The sequence below is a fragment of the Schistocerca serialis genome, chromosome 5 (genome assembly GCF_023864345.2).
Source record: "Schistocerca serialis cubense isolate TAMUIC-IGC-003099 chromosome 5, iqSchSeri2.2, whole genome shotgun sequence".
Lineage (NCBI taxonomy): Eukaryota > Metazoa > Arthropoda > Insecta > Orthoptera > Acrididae > Schistocerca > Schistocerca serialis.
This window is the reverse complement of record NC_064642.1, coordinates 232,202,692-232,217,318: the sequence shown is the minus strand read 5'-3', so window position 1 is coordinate 232,217,318 and position 14,627 is coordinate 232,202,692. Positions and strand designations below refer to the sequence as shown.

At 42.6% G+C, this 14,627-nt stretch overlaps 1 protein-coding gene across 1 annotated transcript in view; it reads right to left on the bottom strand.

Moving 5' to 3' along the window:
* Positions 1-14,627, bottom strand: part of LOC126481229 (ATP-dependent DNA helicase DDX11) — a 164,943-nt gene that overhangs the window by 104,040 nt on the left and 46,276 nt on the right. The window contains exons 4-5 of the mRNA XM_050104842.1: positions 12,503-12,703; positions 8,141-8,307 (exon numbers count right to left, since the gene is read on the bottom strand). Coding sequence (XP_049960799.1) covers positions 8,141-8,307; positions 12,503-12,703 — 368 coding nt within the window. The remainder of the gene's footprint in view (positions 1-8,140; positions 8,308-12,502; positions 12,704-14,627) is intronic.

Sequence of the window (14,627 nt, the reverse complement as noted above, 5' to 3'; positions counted from 1 at the left end):
CGTACGAGGGGGCCATCCTGGTGCCCATGGCTGTTCCCTTTAATTGTTGGTATGTCTGGCCCTCAAAAGTGAAGAAGTTGTGGGTCAGGATGAAGCTGGCTAAGGTGATGAGGAAAGAGGTTTTAGGTAGGGTGGCAGGTGATCGGCGTGAAAGGAAATGCTCCATCGCGGCGAGGCCCTGGACGTGCGGAATATTTGTGTATAAGGACGTGGCATCAATGGTTACAAGGATGGTTTCCGGGGGTAACAGATTGAGTAAGGATTCCAGGCGTTCAAGGAAGTGGTTGGTGACCTTGATGAAGGATGGGAGACTGCATGTAATGGGTTGAAGGTGTTGATCTACGTAGGCAGAGATACGTTCTGTGGGGGCTTGGTAACCAGCTACAATGGGGCGGCCGGGATGATTGGGTTTGTGGATTTTAGGAAGAAGGTAGAAGGTAGGGGTGCGGGGTGTCGGTGGGGTCAGGAGGTTGATGGAGTCAGGTGAAAGGTTTTGCAGGGGGCCTAAGGTTCTGAGGATTCCTTGAAGCTCCGCCTGAACATCGGGAATGGGGTTACCATGGCAAACTTTGTATGTGGTGTTGTCTGAAAGCTGACGCAGTCCCTCAGCCACATACTCCCGACGATCAAGTACCACGGTCGTGGAACCCTTGTCCGCCGGAAGAATGACGATGGATCGGTCAGCCTTCAGATCACGGATAGCCTGGGCTTCAGCAGTGGTGATGTTGGGTGTAGGATTAAGGTTTTTTAAGAAGGATTGAGATGCAAGGCTGGAAGTCAGAAATTCCTGGAAGGTTTGGAGAGGGTGATTTTGAGGAAGAGGAGGTGGGTCCCGCTGTGACGGAGGACGGAACTGTTCCAGGCAGGGTTCAATTTGGATGGTGTCCCTGCCTGGAACAGGTCCGTCCTCCGTCACAGCGGGACCCACCTCCTCTTCCTCAAAATCACCCTCTCCAAACCTTCCAGGAATTTCTGACTTCCAGCCTTGCATCTCAATCCTTCTTAAAAAACCTTAATCCTACACCCAACATCACCACTGCTGAAGCCCAAGCTATCCGTGATCTGAAGGCTGACCGATCCATCGTCATTCTTCCGGCGGACAAGGGTTCCACGACCGTGGTACTTGATCGTCGGGAGTATGTGGCTGAGGGACTGCGTCAGCTTTCAGACAACACCACATACAAAGTTTGCCAAGGTAACCCCACTCCCGATGTCCAGGCGGAGCTTCAAGGAATCCTCAGAACCTTAGGCCCCCTGCAAAACCTTTCACCTGACTCCATCAACCTCCTGACCCCAGCGACACCCCGCACCCCTACCTTCTACCTTCTTCCTAAAATCCACAAACCCAATCATCCCGGCCGCCCCATTGTAGCTGGTTACCAAGCCCCCACAGAACGTATCTCTGCCTACGTAGATCAACACCTTCAACCCATTACATGCAGTCTCCCATCCTTCATCAAGGACACCAACCACTTCCTTGAACGCCTGGAATCCTTACCCAATCTGTTACCCCCGGAAACCATCCTTGTAACCATTGATGCCACGTCCTTATACACAAATATTCCGCACGTCCAGGGCCTCGCTGCGATGGAGCATTTCCTTTCACGCCGATCACCTGCCACCCTACCTAAAACCTCTTTCCTCATCACCTTAGCCAGCTTCATCCTGACCCACAACTTCTTCACTTTTGAGGGCCAGACATACCAACAATTAAAGGGAACAGCCATGGGCACCAGGATGGCCCCCTCGTACGCCAACCTATTCATGGGTTGCTTAGAGGAAGCCTTCTTGGTTACCCAAGTCTGCCAACCCAAAGTTTGGTACAGATTTATTGATGACACCTTCATGATCTGGACTCACAGTGAAGAAGAACTCCAGAATTTCCTCTCCAACCTCAACTCCTTTGGTTCCATCAGTTTCACCTGGTCCTACTCCAAATCCCATGCCACTTTCCTTGACGTTGACCTCCACCTGTCCAATGGCCAACTTCACACGTCCGTCCACATCAAACCCACCAACAAGCAACAGTATCTCCATTATGACAGCTGCCACCCATTCCACATCAAACGGTCCCTTCCCTACAGCCTAGGTCTTCGTGGCAAACGAATCTGCTCCAGTCCGGAATCCCTGAATCATTACACCAACAACCTGAAAACAGCTTTCGCATCCCGCAACTACCCTCCCGATCTGGTACAGAAGCAAATAACCAGAGCCACTTCCTCATCCCCTCAAACCCAGAATCCCCCACAGAAGAACCACAAAAGTGCCCCACTTGTGACAGGATACTTTCCGGGACTGGACCAGACTCTGAATGTGGCTCTCCAGCAGGGATACGATTTCCTCAAATCCTGCCCTGAAATGAGATCCATCCTTCATGAAATCCTCCCCACTCCGCCAAGAGTGTCATTCCGCAGTCCACCTAACCTTCGTAACCTGTTAGTTCATCCCTATGAAATCCCCAAACCATCTTCCCTACCCTCTGGCTCCTATCCTTGTAACCGCCCCCGATGCAAAACCTGTCCCATGCACCCTCCCACCACCACCTACTCCAGTCCTGTAACCCGGAAGGTGTACACGATCAGAGGCAGAGCCACGTGTGAAAGCACCCACGTGATTTACCAACTGACCTGCCTACACTGTGATGCATTCTATGTGGGAATGGCCAGCAACAAACTGTCCATTCGCATGAATGGACACAGGCAGACAGTGTTTGTTGGTAATGAGGATCACCCTGTGGCTAAACATGCCTTGGTGCACAGCCAGCACATCTTGGCTCAGTGTTACACCGTCCGGGTTATCTGGATACTTCCCACCAACACAAACCTATCCGAACTCCGGAGATGGGAACTTGCCCTTCAGTATATCCTCTCTTCTCGTCATCCGCCAGGCCTCAATCTCCGCTAATTTCAAGTTGCCGCCACTCATACCTCACCTGTCTTTCAACAACTTCTTTGCCTCTACACTTCTGCCTCGACTGACATCTCTGCCCAAACTCTTTGTCTTTAAATATGTCTGCTTGTGTCTGTATGTGTGGATGGATATGTGCGTGTGTGCGAGTGTATACCTGTCCTTTTTTCCCCCTAAGGTAAGTCTTTCCGCTCCCGGGATTGGAATGACTCCTTACCCTCTCCCTTAAAACCCACTTCCTTTCGTCTTCCCCTCTCCTTCCCTCTTTCCTGATAGCTTGAATTTTGTGTGTATGTTTGTGTTTGTTTGTGTGTCTATCGACCTGCCAGCGCTTTTGTTCGGTAAGTCACCTCATCTTTGTTTTTATATATAATTTTTCCCACGTGGAATGTTTCCTTCCATTATATTGATATCATTAATTTGAATCCAAATTAATTGTATTGTGCACAAGTACCGTACACGGAAAGACCTGTTATTGGAAAAGCCACTAGAAGCAGTAACATCCATTAAATATCTATGAGCATGCGAATGAAGTGATTTAAAGTGGAATGTCCACATAAAGCTAATAGAAGGAAAGAAAGATACCACACAGATTAATTGGAAGAATCCTCAGTAGTAGTAGTCCACCCACAAAGGAGCTAGAGCTTACAAAACCCTCATTTAACCAATTTCTGTATATTGTTTGTCGGTCTAGGATCTGTACCAAATAGGACTGTTAGCAGAAATAGAGAATATCCAAAGAAGTGCAGTACATTTTGTAGCAAGTTCATTTAGTAATCACGAAAGTATCACAGATATGTTCATCAAACTCAGTGAAGAGCCGTTTAACTTTTTACTTCCTCCAAAATACATCTTGCGAAAAGGCCATTAAGGTCAAATCAGTTAGATTCGAGCTCTACCATTCCCTCTCATCTACAGTAAAATATATAGCTGAACAAAACTATTAAGTAGCTCACAATGTAACAACAGCAGAAGTTTGCACAAATTTTAAATAATTATCTCATATAATTTGCTCAATGTTATATTTTGTTGAGAGAAGTGGGTACTTATTCAAACTACAGGACAAAACAGAGACTTTTGTGTCAATATGGTTTGGAAAGTTTTCCAGAAGGTAAATAATTTAGGAGTAAAGATAACAACTCACTGAATAGTAGAGGCATTGAGTTGTAAACAGGCATGCATCCTTTTTCGGGCTAGAGTACACCCCTCAACCCCACTCCTCTGCCCGGTCCTTATTATGTACCAATAAACAACTTAATGCCTCTAGTGTTCAGTGATTTGTTACTTTTTCACCTAGGTTATTAACTTTTGTGTCACATTACGATGTATTTTCAGTGATGACTGACACTGACTGTTCATCAAAAACATTATAGACAAAATGTCTTTGGCACTGGCCCTGGAACAACTTAATAACAATCACAGTTATTATACACATTATTACCATCAGCACATTGATATATTTCCAAAGGAAAATTAAACACATACAGATAATTCTCTGTATGTTTACATATTATTTATAAACAAAGAAAAAATTTGAGGTGATAATTCTGGTTAGGCATTATCTTTTTCTGCTCAAACACTTGTAAAATTTCGGTTCTGAACAATGAAATATGAAATATTAATATTAGACACAAAATATTATTTCCAACTGCCTCATTTAAAGATATTCTAAGACTGATGCATTACAAATACGCAGGCAGAAATGTTTTTTAGGAATGTTCAAAATTATAAATACTTTAAGTTTTTATATATTGGTTAAGAAACCATATTGTTTTACATTATTTTCTATAAAGTTTTATAATGCAAATTTTAGCCAAAAGATTGTATAAGGATTTGGATTGAGCTAAAATGAATAAACTCAATTCAAAGATCATTACGTGATGTTTTTATTTCCACATTTTCATAATTTAAGACATTTTAAAATGAGATGAAGAGCTTTGCTGTCTACAAGACCTTAAATTACTTTAAATGATTTCAAATAGTATTTAATGTGTGTGAAAGTAATAAAAATTAATAAGAACACAGATAAAACTAATAAAAACATCAAGTTTTGAGTAATCCAACAATCGTATTTCATAATGTAGCTCTCCTAACTTGGCAGTTATATCCCAGAACTCATAAAAGCTTACTAACAATCATTCTTCCTACACACTATTAATGACTTGCAATGCGAGGGGGGAGGGGAGTTAACAAGTGATACATGCTTTCCTTACAGCACACACCATGATGTGGCTTGCAGAGTATAGATGCACATGTAAATGTAGAAAATAAATAAATTTGAAAATAAGATAAACAGAGTTTGCACAGGGGGTGGGGTAATAATGGAAACATGGCAGGCAATGACAGGAATGGCCGGTCTCAAATCAAGGCTAAGTTGAGTGGCAGTGGCCATATACACTCTGAATACTGCAAGTCTTCCAGAAGTAGCCTGGGGCTGCTTCTGCATGTTAATGCTTAATTTGACTCATTCCACATCCCTCAAGGCACTCCTTAACAGCCAGAGTTACAGATCTCCATGTGTGAATGAAAAGGGAACTGCAATGTTTCTTACTGAAAATTCACTCACATAACCTAAAGAGCTTCAGGCGATATGTAAAGGCTGTCAGCTGTACCAAAATTAGTGTCCTATGCACTTAGAGATGACACAGGAACTGAAATCAGGGGTAGCAAAGCAACACAAATAATGCTGAAATCAGTTTTCACATGTTCCTTTACTAAGGAACATACTGGTGTACTTGCCGAGTTTGCTTCTCTCACTACTGCAAAGAGAAGTGAGATAGGTATTATTGTCAATGGCATTGAGAAGCAACTGTAGTGGGTCAGGGTTTAGTGACTCCTGATATTGAGCATCAGTGGCGGGAAGGAAGCGACACTTTGTGGGTGGTGGAATGGGCTCTTGACACAGTGGGTGAGGTGTGAGTGAAACATTGGTGGTTCCACTAACAATCATTTATTGAGACATAAGACTCTAAACAAACAGACTAATACATTGTCTTTTAACTGGCTCAATCCTTCATGGCTGCGAAACGGCAGAGTCATAGCATGCAGATTCCGGTGACAGCTGATACAGTGACAGCTCATGTTGCAGCGGCGCACCGACAACGTATTCTTCCCTCAGTACCGTGCCCGTGACTCTCTGCAGCGGTGGTGCGGTCTCCTTCTTGGAATTCGCTCATTGCATACTAACAAGCAGCTACGGCAATACGTGGAGTGCTCCGTCCCGGAATCGAACCAGCAGCCCTCAGGTTTGGCACCTTCTGGCAGAGTTCATCAGCATCTAAGTTCACAGGTGACCCATTCGGTGAGATCGCAGCCCCTTCTTACTCACCAGCCACCTGGGTAATTACCACATGAACTTCTTTCTGGTAACATCTGGAATGGTGGCTTCTGCATTGACCTATGGACTGACGCAGTACCGACATCATCTTCTGTCGAGCAGTGTAGCAGCTAAGTCAATGTAGCGAAGCACGACATCTGCTGACTAACCATCGGTCCGTCCGTCCAGGTGATGTTTCTTCATGTCTCCTTTCTCCCCTCGAAGGGCCTTCCAAAGGACCACCTCAAAGGACCCCTCAAAAGACCCCCTCACGCCCATCTGTCGGAGGTATTTATTCGGTGTTTTTGCCAATGTCACTAAGTTTCTAGGATGGCGACTGACTCTTCGGTCATTGATGTATGCTTCTAATGTTGGGCCAAAATGTTACCAATGCTCAGACACGTGCCGGCTTTCCACTGTACTGGTGTGGTTGTACATTGCTCTGTCATCCCCATCCACATCACCAGATACGTCACACACATAAGTTCAGTATGCTGACAGTTCCTGGAGCATTGACCACTGATGTGCGAACAGTGCTGGTCATTGTTCTCTTGGAAGCACTGCCCATCTGCTCGGTCGTTGATCTGTTAAAGTGCTGAACGCTGCTGCACAAACTCCCCTGGTCATTGGCCTTCTCACGTTGGGCAGAAATGTTACCAATGTCATATTGTAGCTTAATGTGTCAAAGTCTCTAAAATGTTCACTTAACCTATAAGTCTTTCTGCTTTGAACAAGCATAAATAATACATAATTATTATACACTCAAAATGACTAATATCGCTAATATTAAATAAGGCTATGTGCCCTGATAGTATCCCTGTCATATTTCATACAGAGTACGCACCTAAGTTAGCTCCCATTGTAATTATAATATTCTGTAAATCCCTTTAACACACACACACACACACACACACACACACACACACACACACACACACACACAGAATCCACTATACTCAATGACTGGAAAAATGCACAGGTCACACACATCTACACAGAGAGAAACACAAGTGATCCACAAAACTACCATACAATTTAGCAAACATTCATCTGTAGTAGAATCCTAGAACATATTCTGGGCTCAAACATAATGAGGTACCTCGAACAGAGTGATCTCCTCCATGCTAACCAACATGGATTCCAAAAACACTGATCCTGAAAAACTCAACTGACACTCTTCTCACATAACATCATGAAAGCCATGGATTGTAGCAATCAGATTGATGCAGTATTTCTTGAAAGTATTTGACTTCGTACCACATCAACGTCTATTTTTAAAAAAATGTATGATCATATGGAGTATCACCCAGAATTTGTGACTGGGTGGAGGATTTCCTCTTAGGCAGGACACAGGAGGTTATTATGGGTATAGTCACCAACTGAAGAAGTAATTTCAGGTATGAGCCGACAAGCAATTTGAGACCCTTGTTGTTTGCATTGTTTTTACATCATGACATTCAATGCAGTTTCTGATTGCATTTAAAACAGTGCCATATTGTACTGTGTGCATCTGGTATCTTCTAGGATAAGAATGTGGAAATATAATCCTGAAATCAATAATGTAACATGAGAACCTCAAATAGGATATGAGTGTTGGAATATAATCCTGAAATCAATAATGTAACATGAGTACCTCAAATAAAAAACAGCTGAATGAAAGTTTCATCAACTGAGAGCCCAGCCAGATTACTCTGCAAAAATGGAGTATCCAAAGTCCAGCACCACTCTTGTTATACTTGATAGAATTATGACAAAGTATTTGCTACGAGTTAGAAATATATATATATATATATACACACACACACACACACACACACACACACACACACACACACACACACACATCCAGTATCAGAGTTTAAGTTTACACATGCAGCACAATGCCCACCCAGATAAAATTCCAGCTGCACTCCTTACCTTTCATTTATAAGAGTATTGTTACCAAGACGGCGAACACTCTCATTGATACAGCAATTAGAACGAGACGCAAGGGGAACAGCACGGATATCAGCCCCATAGGGGCTACGCCGGATTTCACCCACCACTTGCGCCAGCTGAGAATGGGTTCGGCTGCAGAAATAAATCTGCAACAAAGAGTGAAGCCCTTTACTGTTTCCACAATGTAATATACGAGGGTTATTCCAAAAGTAAGGTCCGATTCGCCGTAACTATTGAAATTTGGCGCCAATGACAAAACACGCATGCGCGCCGACTCCCGGCAAGCCTTGCGCGTCAAACGCCGCCATTCGCTTTGTTACTGTTGCTGAGTGTAGTTCACAGTGTCACTTTACAATGTTTAAGACAATTGATCAGCCCGCCGATTGTGAAGTAAGGGCAGTGATACGGTTTTTGTCTGCAAGAAACAATTCAGCGGCGGAAATCCATTGGCAGATTACTGAAGTGTACGGTCCTAACATAATGAGCGACAGTAAAGTGCGCAAGTGGGTGCGAGCTTTTAATGAAGGACGGGATAATGTGCACGATGAACCACGGTGTGGCCGACCATCAGTGATTTCAGACGATTTGGTCAATGCGGTTGACAAAAAAATTCGTGAAGATCGCCGATTCACTATTACAGACGTAGACATGCATTTTCCGAATGTGAGTAGAACAACTTTGTACAGAATTGTGTCTGAACATTTGAAGTTTCACAAATTGTGTGCCCGTTGGGTTCCCAGGCTGCTTACTGAGCCCCAACGAATGAAAAGAATGGCTTTTGCTCTTGATTTTTTGGAGCGATATCATAAGGAAGGTGACAGTCTTTTAGACAATGTTGTCACAGGGGATGAGACATGGGTTTCTCACATCACTCCAGAGTCTAAACGTCATTCAATGCAATGGCGTCACACGTCATCGCCAGTCAAGGTCAAGGCAAAGCAGACAATCTCAACACGTAAGGTTATGGCGACTGTGTTCTGGGATAGACGTGGAGTATTGTTAGTCGACTTTATGGAGAGAGGAACAACGATTAATAAAGCCGCCTACTGCACTACCCTGACTAAACTTCGACGTGCAATCCAGAATAAGCGACGTGGTCTTTTGTCGTCTGGAATCTTGTTGTTGCAAGACAATGCCAGACCCCACACTGCAAATGAAACGCAAGCTCTGATCAAGAAATTTGGATGGGAACAGATGGACCATCCTCCTTACAGTCCGGACCTGGCGCCAAGTGATTTCCACCTGTTCCGTTACTTAAAGGAGTTTCTCGGCGGCAAGCGCTTCGACACAGATGATGAAGTGAAAGAAGCAGTTAAGGACTGGTTATCGTCACAGGCGGCCGATTTCTATAACATGGGCATTCAAAAGCTTATTGAACGATGTGACAAATGTTTAAATAAGTATGGAAGTTATGTAGAAAAATAGATAAAGATGTAAGGAATGTAAATAAAACAATTGTTTTGAAAAAACATTTTAGTTTTGATTTTTTTTTTATAACCGGACCTTACTTTTGGAATAACCCTCGTATTATTCCTGCTAACAGGTTACCTTTTTAATAATATACAACAACACAGTTACATAGAAAAAAATTTAAATCACTGTAAATAAATTTAAGAACAATTATTTTGATTCAAATTACGTCTTTTCCCAAAGACTATAGAATATTACCATTACCACTGTAATTCAGTACAGAAAAATTATGTATCACTTGAAAACTGAAGCTGTTAGAACAATCGCATTTAGACAACAGGAAACAGTACTCAGAAATCAATGGAAAAGATAATATCCATGATAGTAAGCAAACTTTGGGGTTCCTCAAGGTTCCTCTTGAGCCCATTCCTATTTGCATGTTATGTCAATGATTTCCCAGGTGCTCTACAGAATTGGTCATCATTACAGGGTATGCCAGTGACACATATTGACCTGCTTGGGAGACAATACAGAACTCTACAGAAGGAAAAGAAAATCATTTTGATAAAGACCATTCAAGCGGTAATCTCACTCAAAGAAAAGCCATTTTCTTTCAACCTGCTGCACAAAATAAACAAACTTATGTGACTGCAGATATGCCCACATCAAACTTTTCATTGTGTAAGTTTTAGGTGTATAAGAAGATGACAGGCTTTCACTGGAATGGCAAGTTTATTACATGTTCATTTGTAACACTAAAGCTTTATTTCTGAAGAAAATTGACTCTAAACTTTAATACTCAACCACTAAGGTGCACTATGGCACAGTATATCCTGCTCTATCCTATATTTTGTAATATGGGGCACTATCTGCCAAATCAGTATAAAAAGGGAAATTCATAACCACAATATTTGGTACAGATCACATTTTCAGGGTTAGAAGAAGACACATTTACAACAAATAGTCCATTTGTCACATTATCAAAGTTTCATAATTCACTATCATATGAACTGATGATGGCAGTTTGGAGAAACATTTAAAAAGCAACTTATTCTGCAATTCCCAAATGCCATGGATATGACATGATCTGAAATTGTTTTAACTTTAAATTTACAGACAAACAGCACAGGGCGAATTACAGTTTGTACCTTAGTCTGGTCTACTGTACTTATTAACTGAAATACTGAGCAAGACTGTAGAAATGTTTTGGAGTGCAACTGACATTATATAGGTATGAAGCATATTTAAAAAGTAAGGGCTATTTGATTATATTTAAACGCTGGCATCTCAGAACAGAGTTTCACAAAGGCAGAACCATGTCAATTGTTAACAAAGCTGTAGAAGGAACTGCTTTGATTCTGTAGTCTTTTAAACTGGGTGAAATGCCTTCAAATATCACTGCTACTGCCAGTTGCCAGTTGCACAGTTGCATTTGATTTTTATATGCAAAAGGATCTACAGCTATACAAATTTATCAGGAGGTGTACTTAATTTATGAGCCCACAGTAATGAGTAATGGGCTGAGTATTCAAAACTGGCTGTGCACAGATGTGTGAAATAAACGTGGAGTCATAAACCTGACATCCAGTTCAAAGAGATCGTGCAGCAGGTGTTCCAAAAGCTGGCAACTCATTTACTGGTTGATGAATTTCCTCTACCACTATTTACATAACTGTCACAAAATAGATATAATATATTTTGGTATGAACTGTTGGTTCCAAAAATGTTTACCATTTGACATAAAGAGCAAAGAGTGTCAAACAAATGAGTGTTTTTGGACTGATGTCGACAGGATGAGGATGATTTCTTTTCTCAAACTGTTATGGGCGATGAGACATGGATATCTTTCAGCGCCACAGAATCAACCAATAGTCAATGCAGTGGCACCATTCGATCATGCCAAAACTGGAGGGAAAAAACAAGCAGTCCCCTTACTCAGGTCTTAAAACGATGGCCATCATTTCCTGGGGAGAAAAGGACATTCTTCTGGTTGATTTCATCAAATGGGGGTAACCAGTTATATCTTAAATCTACCGAATAATGCTCACCAAACTGATACCCGCCATCCAGAATCATTGTTGGGGGAAAATGCTATCTGAGGTAGCCCTTTTGCATGTCAACATACGTCCACACACTGCTACCTGTACCAAGGATAAGATTCATTATTTTCATTAGCAACTTTTCAACCACACACCTTAAAGTCTTGATCTCACAGCCAGCCACTATTACCTCTTCCTGAATTTGAAACAATGGTGTGAAGGTGAGGAGGAATACAATGTACCCTTTTGTCAACTAGTGCAGTCCCCAAGCGAAGAATTTCTCTGCAGGGCAAGAAGCTGGTGCAACATTTAAAAAAGTGTTTAGAAGTGAACACCATTCATGTGGGGCTATAACTAATGAAAGTCATATTCTGAAAAGAAATAAGCACATGAAAGACTGGAGTTCATACAGAGGAAATCATTTTCCCTTCACTCAATTTCTGAGTGTAACAGGAAAAGGAATGAGTAGCAATGGTACAAAGTGCACTGAACAACGGCTTGTATGTATGTATACGTAGATAATCTTTCTAAAGTACTAGAAAAGAACATTTTCACGATTTCAATTTTTCTTCAGAATTCTGTACTTCCTTTGTGAAACTACACAACCCTCGCACATAACCGTAATCTTCAGCTAAACACATTATGTTAGTGCATTTTCTGGCATAACAAATGAAAGGACAGATTCAATATTTTACAGTGTTTCTACTTATACTACACTTTTCTTTATTATTTACTCGCAGAACCCTTCCAGTTGACAAACATTTCATTCAACTGACACATAACTGCCTGCTCACTTGTTCTTCAGATACATCAATATCTTGACACACGGACATATTTTACACGCACTTTTAAAGCTACTCTACAATAAGTCACATTATGTTAGTGAAAGTACTTGGGTTGGCTTTGGCTCATCCAGCTGGTTCTCTTCATCTTCTTCATCCTCAGTGACGTCAGTAGTGCCATCTTCACATTTACTTTCCTCATACTCTTCTAACAAAATTTCATCTTCATCAGTAACTAAATCTCTCATTGCGGGAACCGATGGAGACTCTTCAGATCTTTGGCAAGATTTCTTATCAGTATTCTTAGCCTCCTGTAGGATGTAAAACAGAAAATATAATGTAAGAGCACTATTAGAGAAACATAGCATGATTAGCAAATGTTCAAAACAGATCAAAGTTTCAGTACCCTAAATCATACATTTGCAGGCAGCAGAGGAAAACACAGGACAAGACTGAGTATAATAAGTAGCACAGACAAAACTATTATGGAAATGTAATAACAGTGAGAAAGACAGGCACGGTCCAAAGTTCCTTTTAAAAATAATGCTAGTTGACTTAATTACAGATAAAGAAAAGGCACAAAGCAATGTAAAAGTGTATTTGTAGCCACTCACATTTACTGAGGACATTTTTCTATGCTTTTTGTCTCTCCCTCAAAGCTCTTGTGATAAATGTTTGAAAATTATATACCTACTACACTTGTACTCATACACTGGCACCTCTTTGCAATTCCATTAACAGATGTTGCATGGGTAAATTTAACTGCCTGTACCTCGTGTGTGGTCAAATCTAAATCTCTCTAATTTTATAATGCACATGCGTGCCCCCCCCCCCCTCCCCACACACACACACACACACACACACAAGGCCAGACTGCAAGCAGCAAACTAGATGGTGGAGGTAAGGAGGAGGCTGAGGCGGGGAGGGGAAGGGATGTACAGTAGGGGGGGGGGGGGGGGGGGGGGGGGGGGGGGGACAGGGACAGTGAAGTGCTGCTTGTGGGAGCATACAGAAACGAAGTGGGAAAAACTGAATTTCTTCAGCGCAAATGGAGCGGTGGAGGGGGTCAGACCACCTGAGTATGTAGTGGGGAGCGTTTTGGAGAGACCAATATTTTTTCCAGTCACCTGCAGGAAAGTGTAGAGTGAGCACGTCAATTTTTTTGGTCCTCTGTTCAGTAGTGCGGTCACGTTTCAAGATGGAGAAAAAATCTCGAACAGCGCTACACCATCAAATTCTGCGTGAAACTCGGGAAAACCTTGACGGAGATCCTCGGAATGATTAAAGACGCCTGCGGCGATGCTACCCTGAGCCGCTCAACAATGTTTGAGTGGCACAAGCTATTCCGAGAGGGGCGAGAGCTCATCAAAGACGACCAGTGCACTAGTCGCCCATCAACTTCAAGGACTGATGAAAATGTGGCCAAGGTGAAGGTGCTACTGATCTCCAACTGGTGCTTAAACATTCGTATGATGGTTGATGCGATAAGGATTTCATACAGTACCATCCAAAAATTTGTTACCGAGGATTTGGCCATGGGAAAGGTGTGTGCCAAGTTTGTGCCAAAAATCCTGAGTGACAAACAAAAACTGATCATATGCAAATTTCGCAGGAAATTCTGAACTGTCTCCAAGAAAACCCACATTCTCTTCACAATGTGATTATTGGTGACAAATCATGGTGTTTTGAGTACGACCCAAAGATCTAACACCAGAGCACTGAGTGGCACAATTCCCCACGTCCGAAGAAAGCCAAAATGAGCAAGTCAAGGGTCAAAACTATGCTCATCTGCTTTTTTGACAGTCATGGCATGGTTCACTGGGAGTTTGTGCCCCCGGACATACTGTGAATGAGAAATTTTATGTGGAAGTACTTGAAAGGTTGCACAAACGTGTCCTCTGAGTGCAGCCAGACAGCGCTGCTTGTTGGAAGCTGCACCACGACTAAGAGCCAAGGCACTGCGAGCTGCAGGTTTTGGAACACCTGGCCAAGCACAGAGTTGCCATGTTGCTTCACTCTCCCTACAGTCCAGATCTGTCACCAGCGGATTTCTTCCTCTTTCCCAGGTTCAAAGCATTTGTACCAGTTAGGTCAATAAAAAAAATTAAATCAACTCAGTCCTACTAGTTATTGATCACGCCCTGTAGGTGCAGCAGGGAAGTTAGATGGAGGGCAGGCTGGTGTGTGTGTGTGTGTGTGTGTGGGGGGGGGGGGGGGGGGGGGGAGGGGGGGGGG